The following is a 25,261-nucleotide window of genomic DNA, read 5'->3' as shown; positions in this document are numbered from 1 at the left end:
CAAAGTGTGGCCTCACCAAGGCCCTGTACAACTGCATTAAGACCTCCCTGTTCCTATACTCAAATTCCCTCGCTATGAAGGCCAACATGCCATTTGCCTTCTTCACCGCCTGCTGTACCCGCATGCCAACTTTCAATGACTGATGTACCATGACACCTAGGTCTCGTTGCACCTCCCCTTTTCCTAATCTGTCACATTCAGATAATATTCTGCCTTACTGTTTTTGCCATCAAAGTGGATAACCTCGCATTTATCTACATTATACTGCATCTGCCATGCATTTGCCCATTCATCTAACCTGTCCAAGTCACCCTGCAGCCTTTTAGCATCCTCCTCACAGCTGACACTGCCACTGAGCTTAGTGTCATCTGCAAACTTGGAGATATTACATTCAATTCCTTCGTCTAAATCGTTAATGTATATTGTAAATAGCTGGGGTCCCAGCACTGAACCTTGCGGTACCCCACTTCTCACTAGTCTGCCATTCTTGATTATTGAGACAGGGATAGAAAGGCACTTAAATTCCACCACAGAAATATGGGAAATTAAATTAACAGTTATAAAAATGTTGTACTACATCCTGTATTTTGTAGCACCGTATCTACTTTAAAAAAATAGACAAAAGCTGAATATATGCTAATAAAAATATATTTTAGGCACTATTTGAGTAATACAAAATAAATGACTGCATTGGTATATTAATACAGATAGGGCCCGAAATGCATCAAGACGTAAGGTCCGCCCATTTCTCGGCGGTTCCGGCAGTGCGTTGTTTAAAACCGCCGAAATATCACCGAGACCGAAGAGTGCTAGTTTGGTGAACTTTTTTGCAGTGGTTTGCGAGCGGTGTGCAGCGGGTGGTATGCAGTATGATCAAGATCGACTTTCTTGTCGATGGACAGTGCTGCACTGCATTGCGCATGCACAATTTTTTTTTTTTTGTTTGTTTTTTCCACAAATGCTTTCTCCCAACGATTTTGGGGGTCAGGGGTCACCTGCGCATGCACAGAGAGTTGAAGTTGAGGGAGAGAGAATGAGAAGGAGCAGCAAAGTATTCGAGGGTCAGTTGTATTCATCAGAGATTCCAGAGTCAAATAATATTAATAACAAATAATAATTATACAATATCAACAATAACATATTTTATAAATAAAAAATCATATAATAAATAGAAATATAATGGAAATTCTGAGAAATAAGTCAAAGCACAGGAATATCGAGAAGGACAGGAGGTTGAGGGTGACCGCCTTCGACGAGACAGAGCTACCTGCCCTGATGGAGAATATCACGGAGAGATACTCTGACTTAACGAAGGGTGGTTGTGGAAAGCCCCCTCCTCCCCCCCCACCAAAGGAGGACAACAGAATATGGGACGAGATCGGGAGGCTGTCTCCTTCACAAGTATAATGATACACACTGGAGAAAGGTGTCGTAAGAGGTGGGACGACCTGGTGAGAGTAGCAAGAGTAAGTAATGATTTTATTTATGCACCCCCCATATGCCATGTACCATGTAAATGTAGGTTTAATTTCACACAGATTATGTTATTTATCCCAAGGTTATGGCGATGTATTTGTGCTTTCAGGCAATGACAAGAGGATCAAAGCAGTATTTTGATGTGTTTGTGTGTCTGAGAACCTGTGTGTCTGCGATGTTAAATGGATTGAAGATTTTTACTTTCATTTACTTCACTTTCTGCAGAAGAAGACATCTGCAATAGCAGCGGATCACCGGCGTACGGGGGGAGGACCCCCAATGCAAGAACCATTGACGGGGATTGAGATCCGTGCCCTGTCCCTGGTTGGGGATAGCAATCATGCCACCACCGACATTGGAGCTGACCCACTCACACAGGATGGTCAGTTCAATACAATCCCCGGTCTGTGTTATGGTCCTGTAATGTAACTGTAATGTTGGCCTCATGTAATGTAATTTAAGTTTATTGCACTGTAATGTTGGCCTCATGTGATGTACTGCAATGCTGGGGGCATGTAACGCAATGCATATGTATATTGTCTGTCTGAGCTATGTAATGCAGTAATGCAGCAGCAGTGGAAATTTAAGTAAGACTGCGCTATGTCACTGTACTATGTACTCGTGTAATCCTGACCCCCACCCATGGTGCCAAGCATTTTTAAATGTTGTTTTGTACTTCCAGACTCTGAGGATTCAGACCGGACCTCCGCAGAGAGACCATATGACAGACACACTGCCTCCACCTCTGGCGTCACCCAACCCTCTCCTGACTTCACCCCTATCAGAGATGATGAAGAGGAAGAGCAGCTCATCCTGGAGCCATTGGAGGTGGGGGTGGAGATGGAGGAGGATATAACAGTTCCATGTGGGACAGCTGGAAAATCCTCCACCACCGACTCCATATTCATGGGATTCCCCATGCCTCCTCTGATTCTGCAGGACCAAGTGGTATGCAGCAATGCACCCCCAGCATTGCATCACCTTTGCTACAGCGACGGAGGTTGGTGCAGAAAAGGTCGGTTGCTGCATGACAGATAGGTGCCTACTGGGACATGGTGCGTCTGTCACAGGCCAGCGTCGACATAGGTCGAGAGCTGCTCAAGGCCATGGCTATGATAGCCAGAAACATTGCGGCGCTATCAGAATGACAGTCGGAGGATATGCCACGTCTGATCACCGTGATGGAGCGAACCGCCGACTTCGTTGATGCTATGCAGCAATCAACGAGATCGGGACATGGCTGGAATCTCCCTGTGCCATAGTAATTGGGTCGACAGCACCTGAGGAGGGGGAGCTTCCAGCCCTGAAGCTGTGCTTTCCAGATCACAAGCTTCTCCTGAGGCCCCATTCATTGTGCCTGCAATGTCTGACCCTCAACGACAACAACAGCACTCGGGGTACAGTGCTGCATGCCAGCTTGGTACCACCACGGGGAGGTCTGGGCTTAGGGACAGTGGGAAAGGAAAGGGCGGGAGTAAGAAAGGGGGTTTGAGTCCAAAGGATGTTGGAGCACGCGGTCAAGTTCGAGACCGAGGACAGTAAAGGGTGCTTTGTTGTAGTCAAGTGTTCATTGTTCATTTAAAATAGTTGAAGTTTGATTTTTAAAAGTTTATTTCAAGTTGTTACAGTAGTTACAGTTGTTCAAAGTTATAATTATGTTTTACAATTGTATATTTTTCACATTTTTACATAAACGTTTCAATTGAATTTAAGCACTCTCTTGTACAGTGTCAAACTTTAGGGGTAACAGTCGCCAGGGTCCCAAAACGCAGCACTTCACATTCAAGCAAAGCGTTCATTTCTGAGCTGCTGACATAACAATTTTGCAGTGGTATACGCTCCGCGTGCCCTCCGCTATGGTGTTGGGCGGGGTGGTGCCATGGGTTCATCTGGAAGCTCCTCCTCTCCCTCTTTTTCCAGTTCTTCCTCCTCCATCTCCTGCACTCTCTCCTCAGGTGGTCCCACAGTGCCCTGTGGCAATTCCTGTTCCCACATGATTGCTAAATTATGCAACATGCAGCACACCACTGTGAACTGAGCAACCTGCTCAGGGTGATATTGCAGCCTGCCTCCCGAGTGGTCCAAGCATCGAAAGCGCTGCTTCAGCACTCTAATTGTCTTTTTAATAATATTAAGTGTGGCTATATGGCTCTTATTATAACATTGCTCGGGTTCAGTCTGAGGATTCCGCAGGGTGGGGGGGGGGTCAAGAGCCAGGTGGCGAGGCCATACCCTTTGTCCCCCAGCATCCAGCATTTACCTTGTGGTTCAGACTTCAACAGTGCTCTCACGCAAGATGTGCACATCATGGATGTTCCCTGGAAAATAGGTATTCATTGCCATTATGCACTGTGTATGGTCGCAGACGAGCTGCATGTTGAGGGAGTGGAATCCCTTACGGTTTCGGTATACCTCCGTCTCCTGTAATGGTGCTCGCAGGGCAATATGGGTACCATCAACAGCACCCTGCACCTTGGGGAAGCCGGCAATGCATGCAAAACCCAAAGCCCTCTCACTCTGTGCCTCCCTAGTCATTGGGAAGTTTATAAATTCTATCCAGCGTGCATACAGTGCTGTCGAATGCAGCAATGAGTAGTGTGCTGAGAAATACAGCTGATGCCTGAAAACATGCATAAAAGGAAAGTGCCGCACTCACCTTCACCTTGACAGAAAGTGCAGTAATGCTGGTGGTACTGAGCTGCACGTCTGCCTTAATGAACTGGCAAATCTCAGTGAAGACCTCTTTTTGGAAGCGCAGCCTTCGAATGCACTGTTGATCAGTCAGGTCCAAGTATGAGCGCTTCTCCCTGAAAATCCTTTGGGGGTAAGGCCTCCTCCTCCTCATCAGTCTGCGACCTCCTCCATTACCCTGATAATTCTGCTCAATAAACCTTCTCACATCTGGATCCTGCATTAGATAGGTAGTCAGCAATACAGGCTGAGATAGTACAGGCCCCATTTTTTTTAAATCTCCAGAATCTCCTCAAATATCCTGAGATAAATTCAAATGATTTTTCAATTAAAAAAATATTAACTCAAATGCCTTCTATCTTAATAATGTACTCAGTACCAATAAAAATGCCTTTCCCACTGTAAATCGCACTGTAAAATCACTGTTCACCTCAGAAATACTGAGGTGCTGTTTTTGCTGACTGTTCCCGATTTCAAAATGGCGGCACCAAGCACGACCGCCCATTTCCGCCCACTTATGGTCGAGTAAAACCACCTTCTCCGGGATGTTATGCAGCCCCGGTGGTATGTCATGAAACTTTCACTTTTTGGGCGGTATGCAGGCGGTTGTACATGGTGGACCGTGCACACCGCTCAGCGGTATGTCAAAGATGACTCTTCCGCTGAGCGATATGTCGGTGGTATGTACCTGTTTTTGACCAAACTTGCATTTTTGGGCAGTAAGTAGGCGGTAGTGGGTGGTATGTTAATTAATTTTGGGCCCATAGTGTTTTAACAGGACTTAGCACATAGTAATGTGGGATATCAAGAGTCAAAGGACAATGAGATACACACATTTGTTTGATGCAGCATATACAGCACACAAACAGCCATGCTTCAGGAACTGATTGGGTAATGAAGATATGATACTTTAGGAAAACTAGTAACAATGAAAGCCGGCTTAAATTTGAAGAACTGGGCCCTAGGAAGAGCTGTACATACAAATTTGTTAATCACATCCTGACGGAATCTGGAAATTGCCCCTGTATATAGAAAAACGGGAAAATAAGAACATAAGAACATAAGAAATAGGAGCAGGAGTAGGCCATTTGGCCCCTCGAGCCTGCTCCGCCATTCATCATCTTCATTTTCATCGTAGGTAGTCCCTCGGAATCGAGGAACACTTGGTTCCACTCTAAAAGTGAGTTCTTAGGTGACTGAAGAGTCCAATATGAGAACCACAGTCCCTGTCATAGGTGGGACAGACAGTCGTTGAGGGAAAGGGTGGGTGGGACTGGTTTGCCACAAGCTCTTTCCGCTGCCTGCGCTTGGTTTCTGCAAGCTCTCGGCGATGAGACTCGAGGTGCTCTGCGCCCTCCCGGATGAACTTCCTCCACTTAGAGCGATCTTTGGCCAGGGACTCCCAGGTGTCGGTGCGGAAGTTGCACTTTATCAACGAGGCTTTGAAGAGGTCCTTGAGATGTTTCCTCTACCCACCTTTGGCTCGTTTGCCGTGAAGGAGTTCCAGGTAGAGCGCTTGCTTTGGGAGTCTTATGTCCGCCATTCAATAAGATCATGGCTGATCTGATCATGGACTCAGCTCCACTTCCCTGCCCGCTCCCCATAACCCTTTATGCGTTTATCGCTCAAAAATCTGTCTCACTCCGCCTTAAATATATTCAATGACCCAGCCTCCATAGCTCTCTGGGGCAGAGAATTCCATAGATTTACAACCCTCTGAGAGAAGAAATTTCTCCTCATCTCAGTTTTAAATGGGCAGCCCCATATTCTGAGACTATGTCCCCTAGTTTTAGCTTCCTAAATGAGTGGAAATATCCTCTCTGCATCCACTTTGTTGAGCCCCCTCATTATCTTGTATGTTTTGATAAGACCACCTCTCATTCTTCGAAACTCCAATATGTATAGGCTCAATCTTAGGGTCAAACCCCTCATCTCTGGAATCAACCTAGTGAACCTTCTTTGAACAGCCTCCAATGCATGTATATCCTGCCTTAAATACGGAGACAAAAACTGCATGCAGTACTCTAGGTGTGGCCTTATCAATACCCTGTACAGTTGTAGCAGGACTGCACTGCTTTTATACTCTATCGCCCTTGCAATAAAAGCCAACATTCCATTTGCCTTCCTGATTACTTGCTGTACCTGCGTACTCACTTTTTGTGTTTCATGCACAAGGACCCCCTCGGTTCTTCTGTACTACAGCACTTTACAATTTTTCTCCATTTAAATTATAATTTGCTTTTCTATTTTTTCTGCCAAAGTGGATAACCTCACATTTTCCCACATTATACTCCATCTGCCAAATTTTTGCTCACTCACTTAGCCTGTCTATATCCATTTGCAGAGTTTTTGTGTTTTCCTCACAATTTGCTTTCCCACCCAACTTTCTATCATCAACAAAATTGGCTACATTTCACTCGGTCCCTTCATCCAAGTCATTAATATAGATCGTAAATAGTTGAGAACACAGCACTGATCCCTGTGGCACACCACTAGTCAGTTTGCCAACTGGAAAATGACTCCTTTATCATGACTCTCTGTTTTCTGTTAGTTAGCCAATCCTTTAGCCATGCTAATCATCATCATCATAGACAGTTCCTCAGAATCGTGGAGGACTTGCTTCCACTCCCAAAGTGAGTTCTTTGATGGCTGAACAATCCGATACAAGAGCCACAGACCCTGTTACAGGTGGGACAGACATTCGTCGGGGGAAGGGGTCAGTAGGGCTGGTTTGCCACGCGCTCCTTCCGCTGCCTGTGCCTGGCCTCTTCATGCTCCTTGCATCGAGCCTCAAAGAGCTCAGCGCCCTCCCGGATGGACTTTCTCCACCTCGGGCGGTCTGCGGCCAGGGTCTCCCAGGTGTCAGTGCTGATGTCGCACTTTACCAGAGAGGCTTTGAGGGTGTCCTTATAACGTTTCCGCTGTCCTCCTTTGAATCGTTTACCACGAAGGAACTCCGCATAAAGAATTTGCTTAGGAAGTCTCGTATCTGGCGTGCGTACTATGTGGCCTGCCCAGCGAAGCTGATCGAGTGTGGTCAGTGCTTCAATACTGAGGACGTTAGTCTGGTCGAGGATACTGATGTTGGTGCGCCTGTCCTCCCAGGAGATTTGCAGGTTCTTACGGAGACATAGTTGGTGATATATCTCCAGAAACTTGAGGTGCCTTCTGTACATGCCTCAGATCCATACAGGAGGGCGGGTATTACTACAGCCCTGTGGACCATGAGTTTGGTTGTAAATTTAAGGACCTGGTCTTGAAACACTCTTTTCCGCAGGTGGCCGAAGGCTGCGCTGGAGCACTGGAGGCGATGTTGAATCTCCGCATCAATGTCTGCCTTTGTTGATTGGAGGCTCCCGAGATAATATATTAATATATTATATATATATTATATATATTAATATATGCTAATATATTACCCCCAACCCCATGAACTTTTATCGTGCAGTAACCTTTTATGTGGCACCTTATCGAATTCCTTCTAGAAATCAAAATACACCACATCCACTGGTTCCCCCTTATCCACCCTGCTCATTACATAGTTGAATGAGAGTTTGCAAATAAATTCTAGATAAGTGCTAGAATGTATTGCTATGTTCTGACTCATGGAGCAGATAGGTTCCAAAAAGGAAGCACATTTGGGCTCAACTTGGTTGCACTTAGACGACCACTTTAGAGAGGAAAATAAAAAATGATCCCATATTAACAGTTACTGCTTGATTTGTTCTAAACTTATTAAAATTCAAGTAAAGAAAGAACTTGCATTTATATAGTGCCGTTCAGGATCTCGGGTGTCCCAAAGTGCTTTACAATGAATTAAGTGCTGTTGAAGTGTAGTCACTTGTAATATAAAGTACTAACTTTAGGCTTGCCCATTGATTGAGGTGCATAAATATACATGATATAAGGTAGATCAGATAAAGGAATGCAAAAGCTAGTGCTGGATTCAATAATGTTCTGTTTTTTTACATTAAGGACAATGCCAAACTACTTCAGGAACGGGGAGTGGCATATATCAATGCAGATTCAGCCATAGAAGGTAACTAATCCAACTGAATTTGGGTAATTTTGTTGATTCTTATCAGAACTTTCCTTCTCTCCATTTTTGGCCTTGAAATGGTGATGAGTTTTTAAAATGTGTCTGTTATACTTCCTTTTGTATATAGAGTATCTACAATCTGTGTATCAGTAAGCCAGTTGCCTGATTTTTATGCCAAATGTTAAAACCAAGCCTCAACTCTCCTGTTAACCAAGACCAAAATCTCTGCTGTTATACAAGCTGTGTCTGAGGTCGTCCAGAAATGACCATACCCTTTATCATTGTTTTTGGCCACCACCATCAACTGCTCCTTGTCACTGACTCCAGCCTCCTCCCCAGCCACTCGTTCAGGCTAAACCAGAGAGTGCGAGACCTTGACCTCTGTTTGATCCAGAGCTGAGTTCCAAACACCACATCCTACCCATCACCAATGTGCCCCTAGATAGATTATGAAATTAAACTAGCATGGAATATAAAAACAGATAGCAAGAGTTATTACAGGTACATAAAAAGGAAAAGAGTGGCTAAAGAAAATGTTGGTCTCCGAGAGGATGAGACTGGGGTATTAATAATGGAGAACAGGGAAATGGCAGAGATATTGAACAAATATTTTGTATCGGTCTTCACGGTAGAAGGCACCAAAAACATCCCAATAATGGATAATCAAGGGGCTATAGGAAGGGAGGAACTTAATACAATTAGTATCACTAATGAAGTAGTATTGGTAAAATAATGGGACTAAATGTGGGCAAGTCCCCTGGACCTGATGGCTTACATCCTAGGTGGCTGCGGAGATAGTGAATGAATTGGTTGTAATCTACCAAAATTCCCTGGATTCTGGGGCAGTCCCAGTGGATTGGAAAACCGCAAATGTAATGCCCCTATTTATAAAAAGGAGGCTGACAAAAAGCAGGAAACTATAGACCAGTTAGCCTAACATCTGTCGTTGGGAAAATGCTGGAGTCCATCATTAAGGAAGCAGTAGCAGGACATTTGGAAAAGCAGAGTCAGAGTCAGAGTCAATCAAGCAGAGTCAGCATGATTTTATGAAAGGGAAATCATGTTTGACAAATTTGCTGGAGTTCTTTGAGGATGTAACGAGCAGGGTGGATAAGGGGGAACCAGTGGATGTGGTGTATTTGGATTTCCAGAAGGTATTCAACAAGGTGCCACATAAAAGGTTACCGCACAAGATAAAAGTTCACGGGGTTGGGGGTATTATATTAGCATGGATTGAGGATTGGCTAACTAACAGAAAACAGAGAGTCGGGATAAACTGGTAATTTTCCAGTTGGCAAACAGTAACTAGTGGGGTGCCGCAGGGATCGGTGGTGAAGCCTCAACTATTTACAATCTATATTAATGACTTGGATGAAGTGACCGAGTGTGTAATGTAGCCAAGTTTTCTGATCATACAAAGATGGGTGGGAAAGCAAGTTGTGAGGAGGACACAAAAATCTGCGATGGGATATAGACAGGCTAAGTGAGTGGGCAAAAATTTGCTAGATGGATTATAATGTGGGAAATTGGAGGCTAATCACTCTGGCAGAAAAAATAGAAAAGCAAATTATAATTTAAATGGAGAAAAATTGCAACGTGCTGCAGTATAGAGGGACCTGGGGGTCCTTGTGCATGAAACACAAAAAGTGAGTATGCAGGTACAGCAAGTAATCAGGAAGACAAATTGAATTTTGGCCTATATTGCAAGGGGGATAGAGTATAAAAGCAGAGAAGTCCTGCTACAACTGTACAGGGTATTGGTGAGGCTACACCTGGAGTACTGCATACAGTTTTGGCCTCCGTATTTAAGGAAGGCTATACTTGCATTAGAGGCTTTTCAGAGAAGGTTCACTAGGTTGATTCCGGAGATGAGGGGGTTAACTTATGAAGATCGGTTTTATAGGTTGGGTTTATACTCATTGGAGTTCAGAAGAATGAGAGGTGATCTTATCAAAACATATAAGATAATGAGGGGGCTCGACAAGATGGATGCAGAGAGGATATTTCCACTCAGAGGGGAAACTAAAACCAGGGAGCATAATCTCAGAATAAGGGGCTGTCCATTTAAAACTGAGATGAGGAGGAATTTCTTTTCTCAGAGGGTTGTAAATCTATGGAATTCTCTTCCCCAGAGAGCTGTGGAGGCTGGGATTTTTGAGCGGTAAGGGAATAAAGGATTATGGGGAGCAGGCAGAGAAGTGGAGCTGAGTCCATGATCAGATCAGCCAGGATCTTATTAAATGGTGGAGAAGGCTTGAGGGGCGAGGTGGCCTATTCCTGCTTCTATTTTTTATGTTTTTAAGGTGCGCGGCCACGCACTGATTATGTGGTTCCACGCTGGTTGCTCACCAGCTGCTGCTGCTGGAAAAGAAAGGGGGCATGTACGGCCACAAATTTAAAGGGCTTGTGCAGGGGGAAAAAAATTAGCTGGAACATTGTTCATCACCACAACTTTTTGTTTCCATCTCTGCAACACTGCCTGTTTCTGCTCCTACCACATCTCCTGCATTTCTGAAACCCTTGATCTACGCTTATGTCACCAACAAAATAGTTTTCTCCAATGACCTCTTTCTGGCTCTGACTCTCCAGAATATATGACTTGTCGAAACCTGAGCCAGTCTTATTCTTTTCTGCATTCTGTCCTGTTCACCCATTATCCCCATTTTCACAAACTAACTTTAGCTGCATGTCCTCCAACGCATTTTAAATGTAGAATCTTTGTCGGTATCTTCAAATCCTTTCACGACCTCAACCCAATGTTTGCAACCTCCTCCAGTTTTATACCACCTTCCTGCATCCTTTAGCCTTTTGACTCTGGGCTTTTGTGCATTCCCAGTTCCTTCGCCTCATCATTGGTGGCAGAACCTTTAGCTGCCTCGTCTCTTTCTCTGCAATTCCCTCTCTGGTAGACTGGAAACACAGACTAAACGGTGGCACAATTGAGGAACAGTGGAGGACTTTTAAGGAGCTCTTTCATAGTGCACAACAAAAATATATTCCAGTGAAAAAGAAGGGTGGTAAGAGAAGGGATAACCCGTCATGGATAACCAAGGAAATAAAGAAGAGTATCAAATCAAAGACCAATGTGTATAAGGTGGCCAAGGTTAATGGGAAACTAGAAGATTGGGAACATTTTAAACAACAGCAAAGAATTACTAAAAAAGCAATAAAGAAAGGAAAGATAGATTACGAAGGTAAACTTGCGCAAAACATAAAAACAGATAGTAAAAGCTTTTACAGATATATAAAACGGAAAAGAGTGACTAAAGTAAATGTTGGTCCCTTAGAAGATGAGAAGGGGGATTTAATAATGGGAAATGTGGAAATGGCTGAGACTTTAAATAATTATTTTGCTTCAGTCTTCACAGTGGAAGACACAAAAACCATGCCAAAAATTGCTGGTCATAGGAATGTGGGAAGGGAGGACCTTGAGACAATCACTATCACTAGGGGGGTAGTGCTGGACAGGCTAATGGGACTCAAGGTAGACAAGTCCCCATGTCCAGATGAAATGCATTCCAGGGTATTAAAAGAGATGGCGGAAGTTATAGCAGATGCATTCGTTATAATCTACCAAAATTCTCTGGACTCTGGGGAGGTACCAGCGGATTGGAAAGCAGCTAATGTAACGCCTCTGTTTAAAAAAGGGGGCAGACAAAAGGCAGGTAACTATTGGCCAGTTAGTTTAACATCTGTAGTGGGGAAAATGCTTGAAACTATCATTAAGGAAGAAATAGCGGGACATTTAGATAGGAATAGTGCAATCAAGCAGATGCAGCATGGATTCATGAAGGGGAAATCATGTTTAACTAATTTACTGGAATTCTTTGAGGATATAACGAGCATGGTGGATAGAGGTGTACCGATGGATGTGGTGTATTTAGATTTCCAAAAAGCATTCAATAAGGTGCCACACAAAAGGTTACTGCAGAAGATAGAGGTACGCGGAGTCAGAGGAAATGTATTAGCCTGGATAGAGAATTGGCTGGCGAACAGAAAGCAGAGAGTTGGGATAAATGGGTCCTTTTCAAGTTGGAAATCAGTGGTTAGTGGTGTGCCACAGGGATCGGTGCTGGGACCACAACTGTTTACAATATACATAGATGATCTGGAAGAGGGGACAGAGTGTAGTGTAACAAAATTTGCAGATGACCTAAAGATTAGTGGGAAAGCGGGTTGTGTAGAGGACACAGAGAGGCTGCAAAGAGATTTAGATAGGTTAAGCAAATGGGCTAAGGTTTGGCAGATGGAATACAATGTCGGAAAGTGTGAGGTCATCCACCTTGGGAAAAATACAGTAAAAGGGAATGTTATTTGAATGGGGAGAAATTACAACATGCTGAGGTGCAGAGGGACCTGGGGGTCCTTGTGCATGAAACTCTTTTTGGAGTTTATCTGCAAAACAAAAAAACATTAAACCGTTCCTTGTGCATGAATCCCAAAAAAGTTAGTTTGCAGGTGCAGCAGATAATCAGGAAGGCGAATGGAATGTTGGCCTTCATTGCGAGAGGTCCTGCTGCAACTGTATAGGGTATTGGTAAGGCCGCACCTGGAGTACTGCGTGCAGTTTTGGTCACCTTACTTAAGGAAGGATATACTGGCTTTGAAGGGGGTAGAGACTATTCACTAGGCTAATTCCGGAGATGAGGGGGTTACCTTATGATGATAGATTGAGTAGACTGGGTCTTTACTCGTTGGAGTTCAGAAGGATGAGGGGTGATCTTATAGAAACCTTTAAAATAATGAAAGGGATAGACAAGATAGAGGCGGAGAGGTTGTTTCCACCGATAGGGGAGACTAGAACTAGGGGGCACAGCCTCAAAATACGGGGAAGCCAATTTAAAACCGAGTTGAGAAGGAATTTCTTCTCCCAGAGGGTTGTGAATCTGTGGAATTCTCTGCCCAAGGAAGCAGTTGAGGCTAGCTCATTGAATGTATTCTAGTCACAGATAGATAGATTTTTAACCAATAAGGGAATTAAGGCTTACGGGGAACGGGCGGGTAAGTGGAGCTGAGTCCACGGCCAGATCAGCCATGATCTTGTTGAATGGCGGAGCAGGCTCGAGGGGCTAGATGGCCTACTCCTGTTCCTAATTCTTATGTTCTTATGTTCTAAATCCCTCCACCTCTTGCTTCTCTCCCCACCTTGAAAAACCAGCTCAATACACTATGTGCGATTTTAGACAAATTAAAGTGAAGGCAATTTAAGAAGATTAATGTCTGATGCTTTTGATCTGATAGATTCCACATTAGAATTTTTCAATACAATATTTCTTGTATACTATTGCCTTTGTGCTGGATTTAGTGTTCATATTTCCGACACCTACCTTCATAAACTGCTTCCCCTTTTTGCTAGAACACATCTCAGTTTCATTTCTGGATTTCACACATGGATTAAAGGAAGCTTTCTGTTGCACACCTTGTAGTTTTGAAACAGTTAGCCCCCCCTGCCCCATCCCTCGGATCATCCTGCAGGATCAATCAGTCAGTGTCTGACTTGCACGGTCACGCCTCCTTTCTGCTTTGCGAAGATTCCATTGAAACGTACCTGTCAGCAATCAGTGTCCAGGGAACGGGAGCCCATCGCCTTTCGGAATGGGAACATTATATGTAGAGGCGTGCAGGGCATGCAGGCAGAGATCACTTTTTTTCTGTACAAAAGCTCTGGTTTGAAGTCAATCAACAGTTCAACTTACGAGTTTTCTGTGGTGAATCGCAAGTTGGGAGGGGGATATTCATTAAAAATTCCATGTCTCGTGATTAAATCGCAAAAGTTGGTATTACTGCATTTGGAATATTGCCCTTTGTACACAGGCACTCAAGTACAGAGTTAGCCATTAGTTGTTAAACTAAGATCATGGACTATATAGTAGACCACAGAGAAATACATGATTTGCTTGTTGGAGAGAGTGTATTAAGAAGTACAAAATGTTTCTTTTCTTGCAGCAACCAGCAGTGACAATCCTTATCATAGATACCTCTGGCTGAGCCTGATATATTAAATAAATGAATCAGCATCTGTAGTTAGTCTTTTTGGAACCCAGGTAGGAGGTTAATTATTGAGCTAATTAAAAGAGACGAGTATGAAGAGTGCTGGCCATGGCCTTTCAGAATGGGAACATTATATATAGAGGCGCACAGGGCATGCAGGCAGAGATCACACTCATGAGGCCACTTGAGCAGTGCTTCATGATGTCACATTGGGGGAGATCTGCACTCAACTGTCCCTCCAACTAGCAGTTTTAACAAGCACCATACAAAGGGGAAACTAAGATACACAGGTAATTGTAGAACAATCTGCCATTATAACATTTAAAACATCCAGTGAAATTTAGGACAGGTACTATATAATTTCTCTCTAATTACTTTTTAGAAAACAAAGGTCAAGGATTAACTCCTAACTGGGTTCCTAAAATATACGCACAGCTCCCTTAGAACATAAGAACATAAGAAATAGGAGCACCGAGTAGGCCATTTGGCCCCTCGAGCCTGCTCTGCCATTCAATAAGATCATGGATGATCTGATCCTGGCCTCAACTCCGCTTTCCCTGACTGCTCCCCATAACCCTTGATTCCCTTATCATTCAAAAATCTCTCTATTTCCATCTTAAATACATTCAATGACACAGCCTGTACAGCTCTCTGGGGCAGAGAGTTCCAAAGATTCACGACCCTCTGAGAGAAAAAATCCTCCTCATTTCCGTTTTAAATGGGCGACCCCTTATTCTGAAACTATGTCCCCTAGTTCTAGATCCCCCCACGAAGGGAAACATCCTCTCTGCATCTAACCAGTCAAGCCCCCTCAGAACCTTATGTTTTAATATGTCTCAGTCTTCTAAACTCCAATGAGTATAGGCCGAACCTGCTCAACCTTTCTTCATATGACAACCACTTCATCTCAGGAATTAACCTTGTGAACCTTCTTTGAATTGCCATCAATGAAAGTATATCCTTCCTTAAATAAGGAGACCAAAACTGTACGCAGCATTCCAGGTGCAGTGGGAGCAGGACTTCCCTACTTTTATACTCCATCCCCCTTGCAATAAAGGCCAACATTCCATTTGCTTTCCTAATTACTTGCTGTACCTACATGCTAACTTTTTGTATTTCATGTACCAGGATCCCCAGATCCCTCTGTACAACAGCATTTTGTAATCTCCCCCCTTTTAATTAATAATTTTCTTTTTTATTTTTCCTACAGAAGTGGATAACCTTACATTTTCCCACATTATATTTCATCTGCCAAATCTTTGCCCACTCACTTAGCCTATCTATATCCATTTGCAGATTCTTTGTGTCCTCCTCACAATTTGCTTTCCCACCTATCTTTGTATCATCAGCAAATTTGGTTACATTATACTCGGTCCCTTCATCCAAGTCATTAATATAAATTGCAAATAATTGAGGCCCCAGCACTGATCCCTGTGGCACTCCACTAGTTACAGTTGGCTTACCTGAAAATTACCCATTTATCCCAACTCTCTGCTTTCTGTTAGACAGTCAATCCTCTATCCATGCTAATATATTACCCCCAACCCCATGAGTTCTTATCTTGTGCAGTAACTTTTTATGTGGCACCTTATCTAATGCTTTCCAAATACACAACATCTACTGGTTCCACTTTATCCACCCTGCTCATTACATCCTCAAAGAACTCCAGCAAATTTGTCAAACATGATTTCCCTTTCATAAAACCATGCTAACTCTGCTTGACTGCATTATGATTTTCTAAATGTTCTGCTACTACTTCCTTAATGATGGACTCCAGCATTTTCCCAATGACAGATGTTAGGTTAACTGGTCTATAGTTTCCTGTTTTCTGTCTCCCTCCTTTCTTAAATAGGGGCATTACATTTGCGGGATCCAGTCCACTGGGACTTCTCCAGAATCTAGAGAATGTTGGTAGATTATAACCAATGCATCCACTATCTCTGCAGCCACCTCTTTTAAGACCCTGGGATGCAGGCCTTCGGTTCCAGGGGACTTGTCCACCTTTAGTCCCATTAGTTTGCATAATATGTTTTCTCTAGTGATTGTTTTATTTCCCCCCCCCCCCCCCCAATAGCCCCTTGATTATCAATTATTGGGATGCTTTTAGTATCTTCTACCGTGAAGACCGATACAAAATATTTGTTCAAAGTCTTGGTCATTTACCTGTTCCCCATTATTAATTCCCTAGTCTCATCCTCTAAGGGATCAATGTTTACTTTAGCTAATCGCTTCCTTTTTATATACCTGTAGAAGCTCTTACTGTCTGTTTTTATATTTCTTGCTAATTTACTCTCATAAGCTATCTTCTCTGTCTTTATCATTTTCTTAGTCGTCCTTTGCTGATTTCTAAAAGTGTCCCAATCCTCTGGCCTTCCACTGTTCTTCTCAACATTGTATGCCTTTGTTTTCAATTTTATACCATCTTTAACTTCCTTAGTTAGCCACGGATGGTTCATCCTTCTCTTAGAGTCTTTCTTTCTCATTGAAATATATCTTTGCTGTGTGTTATGAAATATCCCCTTAAATGTTTGCCACTGCTTTTCTACAGTCTTACTGTTTAATATATTTTTCCAGTCCACTTTAACCAACTCTGCCTTCATACCTTTGTAATTACCTTTATTTAAGTTCAGGACACTTGTTTGAGACCTTGCTTTCTCACCCTCAAACTGAATTTGAAACTCGACCACGCTATTCTTCCCAAGAGGATCCTTCACTACAAGATCATTAATTAATCCAGACTTGTTACACATTACCAGATCTAAACTAGCCTGCTCCCTGGTTGATTCCACAACATATTGTTCCAAGAATCCATCCTGCACACACTCTATGAACTCTACCCCAAAGCTACCTTTGCTAATTTGATTTGTCCAATCAATATGAAGATTAAAATCGCCCATGATTATTGCTGTACCTTTCTTACAAGCCTCTATTATTTCTTGATTTATACTCTGAAAACATTTAAGAACGATAGAACATTTAGCCCTTTAACTCCTAATGAATCTGAATTATTTCATTATCTAATGTTGCAACCTAATTTAGGTTCACATTTGATTAATAAGGATTGTTGAGTTAATCTGGAAAGGTAACTATTCAATCTGAATAATTATTTGCTGCTATTTGTGATTTCTGTGATTTAACTATGCTATTCTCTCGATCTCTCTCTCTCTGTCTACCCATCAGGTAACTACACACTGAGAGTTGACTGCAGCCCTTTGCTCTACCAGTTAGTTTATACCTTAACCAAAGAGGTAAGGACGCGGTTTAACTGCAGTAGTTTCATAACTTCTTCTAGTATAGTTTGATGTATTTATTGAAGTGAAAAGATGGATATCAAAGACATTTACATTGTAAAAGGGAAGTTTGCTTGGCCAGACATGATGCAACTGTCTTGCCTTCACTAGATATGGCTGCTCTATATTTCAATAGACACTTTCATTTTGTACTAGTGAGAAGAAGGTTTGAGGAGTAAAATCTTGCGTGAACTTCAGCAATGTGGCTGGTTAAATATGGAGTTGGAGCATGGCATGAAGCAATCTTAATAACTCACTGGCTTACTAAGATGTGATATATGAAGGTGGCACATCTTGTTGATGCTCCAACATACTTCATATAGAATAGTAGTATGCGGGATCATGTTTACATTTTCCTGAACAATGAATATCTGATCTCCAGAATGCATGAAACATATGTTTTTAAAAAGAAGGAAATTTCAGGCATTTGGTACAAGAGGAAATATAGCACCATGGATAGATATTGGTTAATAGATAGGAAACACATTTAGGGTAAGCTGGTTTTGCTTACGCTAGATTAGGGTTGGAAGTGGTATACTCAGGGGTCAGTGCTGGGTTAACTTTTGTTCTTGGTTTATGGAGACGATTTGGACTCTGGCGTATGAAGTACAATTTTCAGAATTGCTGACAACACAAAAGTAGAGATTTGAGAAATAGCAAGGAGGACTGGAATAACTTCAGGAAGACAGAATAGTGGAGGGGCAGGTAGGTGGCAATTTAATATGGATAAATATGAGGTAACACATTTTGGGAGGAAAACAAGGAATGGGATTGTACACTCAATGGAAAGACATGGAAGTGGATGAATGAACATGTACTTTGGGTTTTAAATGCAAAATTCCCTGAAAGTTCGAGTGCAGGTAAATAAAGCCATAAAAGTTCAACAGCATTTTGGGTTTTCATAAGTAGGGGCATACAGTAGCAGAATAAAGAAGTAATGTTGATTTTGCATTAAGCATTGTTTAGGTCACAGTTGGAGTATTGTATTCAGTTTTCGGCATCCAATTATGGATAAGACATTCATTAAGGTGATGACAGGGATGAGAATCTATAGTTATGAGGAAAGACTTGAATTTCTGGGATCAATTCCATTGCAGCAGGGAAGGCTAAGAGGAGATTTTTAAAAATTATAAAGGGTTTTGATGGCATCAATAGCGAAAGACAAATTCCTCTGGTTGGGTAGTCAGTGACAAGTGATCATCAATTTAAAATTGTAACATTGGAGAAAGTTGAGGTGTGAACTTAGGAGAAATATCTTTACACCGAGGGTTGTGGGAGCATGGTATGCTTTGCCACAAGGAGTGGTTGAGCCAGAGATCATTGCATGTTTCAGTGGAATCTTGGACAAGTATTTGAAGCAGAGGAAGATACAGTACTATGGGGAGAGAGCAGGACAGTAGGATTAGTTTTGAATTACTCCAGCAAAGAGCTGGCACAGATGCAATGGCCTTCTCCTGTGCTGTATATTTCTATGGTTCGATAGAGGAAATATTTGACAGTCTCACAGACTACCCAGGCAATTTCCAGAAGCTGAATTCACCATAATCCCTTCCCAAAGTCATTGACTCCTGTTAGGTACAGTTAGATGCCAGGCACCATTCAGTACTTTGCTCATGTGAACTTTTTTCATGTGTGAACATTGACACTTGAATTTTGAAAGGCTATTAACATTGGGGCAACACAGTTTAGTTTTGACCTTATTGGACCTCCACACAAATGCAGTTCCAGCAAGAATTACTGGATCGTGATTATTTGGAATAAAACAGTAGCTGATTTCCTCCCCTGGGCCTACTTCAAAGATTCTGAGGCCAATTGTAGAGCCCCTAACACCAGCTGAGGTCAGTTAACTCCTTAATTGCACGTAGTTTTCTCATTGACCTTAAATTGCGTTTGGCATTGTCTTCTAAAGCTTTTAATCATTTTATTGCATCCAATCCTATTGGAGTCAAATTGTTCCAGTAATATTCGTAGCACATGTTACTCAAGTGATCAGCGAAAATGTGTCCTGTCTCACCGACCGGAAAGTATAGAATGGCTACCTCAATCAGCTTGAAATGGACTCTCTCAATCAATTTAATGCGCATCAAGGATTCATTTGCATCCGAGATCCATCAACATGCATGTGCCAATATTTAAATTTGTGAACCAATGTTACGGTTTAACTGGAAATGATAATGTGAGCTCGAAATGTGAGCATTTTCTATTCCCCATCTTTCTGAGTACCACATCCGATTAATTCTAAATAAAATCCCAACCCTTTAAATATCAGTGTTGATGCCTAATTTTAGATTATGAACAACTTTATTTTGTTTAAAATGTAGGCTTTTTCATTTAGTATAATCCTCGTCAAATAACCTGTTTTGTACAGATAATCAATTATAAAATCATTAGATTTACCTGATTATCCTTGATAGCACAGTTCATAAAAGAAAGTGGAAAAACTTGCCAACCATTCAGATTTAAACTGGATGATCCAAATTAAAAGGCTCTTGTTCAAATTATAGCAGCTGTTTCATCTAAACACTAAAAATGTGCTTCCAATTTATTTAAAACAGTATTTAAATTAAAATGTTCTACGATCGTGAAATCTGTTGTATTGATTTTATCACTGGTTAACCTCAATTTTTAATAAAGCTGATTGATAGTTTATAGCTCAAGTCATATGGTCTGAAGTATATTTATTCTTTCACTATTTGAGGACTAGGAAAGCTTCAAGAGACTTGTCTTAATTCAGTAAGCTATTATAAGAGTTTCTGTTTGACCCCTATGCAACACTACATTGTTAGTTACCGTGCATATAAAGTTACACTTCAATTTACAGGGGGCAGGCTTTTATAGGATTGATCATTCATGCTGAGCATAAGAGAAATATCTCACTAAAAAGCCTTTGAGCTAGAAATTCAGTATCGCCCGCTTTGAGGTGGTGACGCTGCCGGAGTGCTACCACCTCAAAGTGGGATATTCAGTTATGTCGCCCCAAGAGGAGCGTGGAGCGCTAAGAGAAGCGTTCTATACTCCTCTTCGGGCACTAACGGAGCGATAGTGCAGGAGGTCTGTTCAGTATTTGGCGCTAGGATGCCGGCATCCTAGTATCTAAAGATGAAAAAAAAACCTGTTGAAAAATTCAATACACTTCATCCACACTTTTCCACAACCGCAACAAATAAATAAAAGTTGAAAAAGTGAAATTTCAGCACTTACCTTGCACTCCGGATGATATCGCCCCGGGATCATTGCTGGAACGACTGCTTCCCCCTGCCAGTCTCAGCGGCAGGCGCGACAGCAGGCAAAAGATTGAATTTTGCAAACGCAGCGCTATGGGGGCGTTGCAAACGCAGCGCTATGGGGGCGTTGCACACTCGGTGACGTCACCGAGTGGGCGGCGCTAGTGAGCACAGCACAAACTGTCAGCGCCACCGCTAAACCTTCACTGAAGTTCGCGGCAGGCACTGACAGTGCAGTGCTTGGGCAGGAGCTGCTTAGTCTCTGGGGCGAGAATGGTTGGCGCTAATCAACCGAATTTCTAACCCTAAGAATTTAACCAGGGTCTTTGCACCAAAAACAACTTCCATCCCCAAAGATTCAGGGAAGTTTCTTGCTATCTTCCATGCTCTAACGAGCATTAATACTTTGGTTTGGTATGTTATAGCTAAAATGGGGTAACAGTAGAATGTGAAAATTATCATAATATCTGATTTCTTTTTTCTTCTTTCAGATCTCTAGCCCTGATGATGGTTATGAGGGAAAATCCCTTTACCAGAGTTGGTATGAGAAAGATCCTTGGACAGGGTACAAGGAAGCTCCCAGGTCAGCCAAAAATAGATGTTTTTCCACCAGCTCTTTCCTCAGTGTTTATAGAGGTTATAAAGGAAAATTTGTGTCTGCTGGAAATATTCAGTCCTGAGTGGCTAAGTTTTAGTGCAAATTTAGCCAGAAGTGTATTGTGTTAACTGCACAAAATTGTCCTGAATCAGCCCTTTCCCATAACTATTCAAAGTTTGCAGTGCAATTTTAACATTTTGCAGAGAGCTAACCAAAAATGGTGTAAATGGACACAGAAACTTAGAATGATGCAGCACAAAAAGAGGCCATTTGGCCCATCGTGCCTGTGCTGGCTCTTTGGTAGAGATATCCAATTAGGTCTGCTCCCCACAGCCCTTCAAATTTTTTCCCATCAAGTATTTAACCAATTCTCTCTTTGAAAGTTACTATTAAATCTGCTTCCACCATCGTTTCAGGAAGAGGATTCCAGATCATAACTCGCTGTGTAAAAAAATATTTCCTCATGTCGCCTCTAGTTCTTTTGCCAACAATCCTAAGGGCTCAATTTTGACCAAGCCTGTTTTCTGCCATATTGCCAGAATAATGCCTGTTTTTCTAGGCCAGAAATGCACCGGGAATAATTTGTCAAAGTTTCCTCGATCTATAATTCGAATTTGGTGCCGCACAGCGTTTCCAGTCGCCTCGGGGGGTGGAGCCTGCTGTCTGCACCGAAAAATGATGCCACACCTTCTGCGTATGCATGAAAAAAAAAATTACGTTTCTGATGTCATTGCAATGGACGCGCATGTGCAGTACAGCTCCGAGTTGACAATCGTCCATTTTCACAGAGCCAGTTGTATGTGAGAAGGAGTGTTGTGTGAGAGCATTAGAAAAATCATGGTGCTAGTGGAGCGTTGCACGACAATTGATGTCATGATCTCAGTGAAACCATAAAGTAGGACGGTAAGATTTTGTGCCGCCGCAAACCATGAGCCGAGTTTATTAGCCGGTCGGTAAAAGCAGAACACCCGCTGTAACGCCTAGAAACACCCTTTACCGCCCCTTTGTGGTGCTAACTGAGACGAAATGAGCCAAAAATCCAGCCCAGTTATCCCTTATGCTTTTTAACAGGCTTCTCAACTTATCCTGCCACTTCCAAAGATTTGTGTACATACACCCCAAGGGCCCAAATTTAGCCAGTATAGATTTCTGGTGCACTCACCAGAGGTAGAACAAGAAGGGCGCCAAAAATCTTCAGGCCGAGTTTGACCGCTCCCCAGCCTTTCCTTGATGGTGGTGCAGCGTGGCAACTGGATTCGGGGAAGGAGCCAGGTCCCGGCACTACCTCTGCACATGCGTGCTAGAGTGTGGGCACATGCGCAGTAGCTCCTCGCCCCCAGATTCTGTGAGTGTGCTCTGCAGGCTGTGTGGAAGGGGCCCGAAGCGCGCCGCCCCTATCCCTGGGCTCCCGCATCAGCGGCCCACTGCCTTCCCTTCACATAAAGGTAAGACTTCTATTTTTTATTTGTTATTGATTAGCTTGGATAAAGTGGAATCTGTATGGGTGGAGCTGCGGAATACCAAAGGGCAGAAACGCTAGTGGGAGTTGTGTACAGACCACCAAACATTGGTAGTGAGGTTGGGGACAGCATCAAACAAGAAATTAGGGATGCATGCAATAAAGGTACAGCAGTTATCATGGGCGACTTTAATCTACATATAGATTGGGCTAACCAAACTGGTAGCAATACAGCGGAGGAGGATTTCCTGGAGTGTATTAGGGATGGTTTTCTAGACCAATATATCAAGGAACCAACTAGAGGGCTGGCCACCCTAAACTGGGTGATGTGCAATGAGAAAGGACTAATTAGAAATCTTGTGGTGCAAGGCCCCTTGGGGAAGTGTGACCATAATATGGTGGAATTCTTTATTAAGATGGAGAGTGACACAGTTAATTCAGAGACTAGGGTCCTGAACTTAAGGAAAGGTAACTTCGATGGTATGAGACGTGAATTGGCTAGACTAGACTGGCGAATGATACTTAAAGGGTTGACGGTGGATAGGCAAAGGCAAACATTTAAAGATCACATGGATGAACTTCAGCAATTGTGCATCCCTGTCTGGAGTAAAAATAAAACGGGGAAGGTGGCTCAACCGTGGTTAACAAGGGAAATTAAGGATAGTGTTAAATCCAAGGAAGAGGCTTATAAATTGACCAGAAAAAGCAGCAAATCTGAGGACTGGGAGAAATTTAGAATTCAGCAGAAGAGGACAAAGGGTTTAATTAGGAGGGGGAAAATAGTGTATGAGAGGAAGCTTGCTGGAAACACAAAAACTGACTGCAAAAGCTTCTATAGATATGTTAAAAGAAAAAGATTAGTGAAGACAAACGTAGGTCCCTTGCCATCAGAATCAGGTGAATTTATAATGGGGAACAAAGAAATGGCAGACCAGTTGAACAAATACTTTGGTTCTGTTTTCACGAAGGAAGACACAAATAATCTTCCGGAAATACTAGGGAACCGAGGGTCTAGTGAGGAGGAACTGAAGGAAATCCTGATTAGACGGGGAATTGTGTTTGGGAAATTGATGGGAATGAAGGCCGATAAATCCCCAGGGCCTGATCGTCTGCATCCCAGAGTACGTAAGGAAGTGGCCCTAGAAATAGTGGATGCATTGGTGATCATTTTCCAACAGTCTATCGACTCTGGATCAGTTCCTATGGACTGAAGGGTAGCTAATGTAACACCACTTTTTTAAAAAGGAGGGAGAGAGAAAACAAGGAATTATAGACCAGTTAGCCTGATATCAGTAGTGGGGAAAATGTTGGAATCAATTATTAAAGATGAAATAGCAGTGCATTTGGAAAGCAGTGACAGGATCGGTCCTAGTCAGCATGGCTTTATGACAGGGAAATCATGCTTGACAAATCTTCTAGAATATTTTGAGGATGTAACTGGTAGAGTGGACAAGGGAGACCCAGTGGATGTGGTGTATTTGGACTTTCAAAAGGCTTTTGACAAGGTCCCACACAAGAGATTGGTGTACAAAATTAAAGCACATGGTATTGGGGGGTAATGTACTGACATGGATAGAGAACTGGTTGGCAGACAGAAAGCAGAGAGTCGGGATAAACGGGTCCTTTTCAGAATGGCAGGCAGTGACTAGTGGGGTGCCGCAGGGCTCAGTGCTGGGACCCCAGCTATTTAAAATATACATCAATGATTTAGATGAAAGAATTGAGTGTATTATCTCCAAGTTTGCAGATGGCACTAAGCTGGGTGGCGATGTGAGCTGTGAGGAGGACGATAAAAGGTTGCAAGGTGACTTGAACAGGTTAGATGAGTGGGCCAATGCATGGCAGATGCAGTATAATGTGGATAAATGTGAGGTTATCCACTTTGGGGGCAAAAACACGAAGGCAGAATATTATCTGATTGGCGGCAGATTAGGAAAAGGGGAGGTGCAACGAGACCTGGGTGTCATGGTACATTAGTCATTGAAAGTTGGCATGCAGGTACAGCAGGCGGTGAAGAAGGCAAATGGTATGTTGGCCTTCATAGCTAGCGGATTTGAGTACAGGAGCAGGGAGGTCTTACTGCAGTTGTACAGGTCCTTGGTGAGGGCTCACCTGGAATATTGTGTTCAGTTTTGGTCTCTAATCTGAGGAAGGACATTCTTGCTATTGAGGGAGTGCAGCAAAGGTTCACCAGACTGATTCCTGGTATGGCAGGACTGACGTATGAGGAGAGACTGGATCATCTCGGCCTGTATTCACTGGAGTTTAAAAGGGTGAGAGGGGATCTCATAGAAACATAGAAAATTCTGATGGGACTGGACAGGTTAGATGCAGGAAGAATGTTCCCAATGTTGGGGAAGTCCAGAACCAGGGGACACAGTCTAAGGATAAGGGGTAAGCCATTTAGGACTGAGATGAGGAGAAACTTCTTCGCTCAAAGAGTTGTTGACGTGTAGAATTCTCTCCCTCAGAGAGTTGTTGATGCCAGTTCAC

At 42.8% G+C, this 25,261-nt stretch overlaps 1 protein-coding gene across 1 annotated transcript in view; it reads left to right on the top strand.

The window, feature by feature from the left end:
• naalad2 (N-acetylated alpha-linked acidic dipeptidase 2) overlaps positions 1-25,261 on the top strand; it is a 316,092-nt gene that overhangs the window by 249,717 nt on the left and 41,114 nt on the right. Inside the window, exons 12-14 of the mRNA XM_070891469.1 lie at positions 8,143-8,206; positions 17,378-17,445; positions 21,203-21,294. Coding sequence (XP_070747570.1) covers positions 8,143-8,206; positions 17,378-17,445; positions 21,203-21,294 — 224 coding nt within the window. The remainder of the gene's footprint in view (positions 1-8,142; positions 8,207-17,377; positions 17,446-21,202; positions 21,295-25,261) is intronic.

Source organism: Pristiophorus japonicus, chromosome 10 (assembly GCF_044704955.1).
Source record: "Pristiophorus japonicus isolate sPriJap1 chromosome 10, sPriJap1.hap1, whole genome shotgun sequence".
In the NCBI taxonomy this organism is placed as follows: Eukaryota; Metazoa; Chordata; class Chondrichthyes; family Pristiophoridae; genus Pristiophorus; species Pristiophorus japonicus.
The sequence above is the reverse complement of the archived record's forward strand: the minus strand, read 5'-3'. Positions and strand labels throughout refer to the sequence as shown.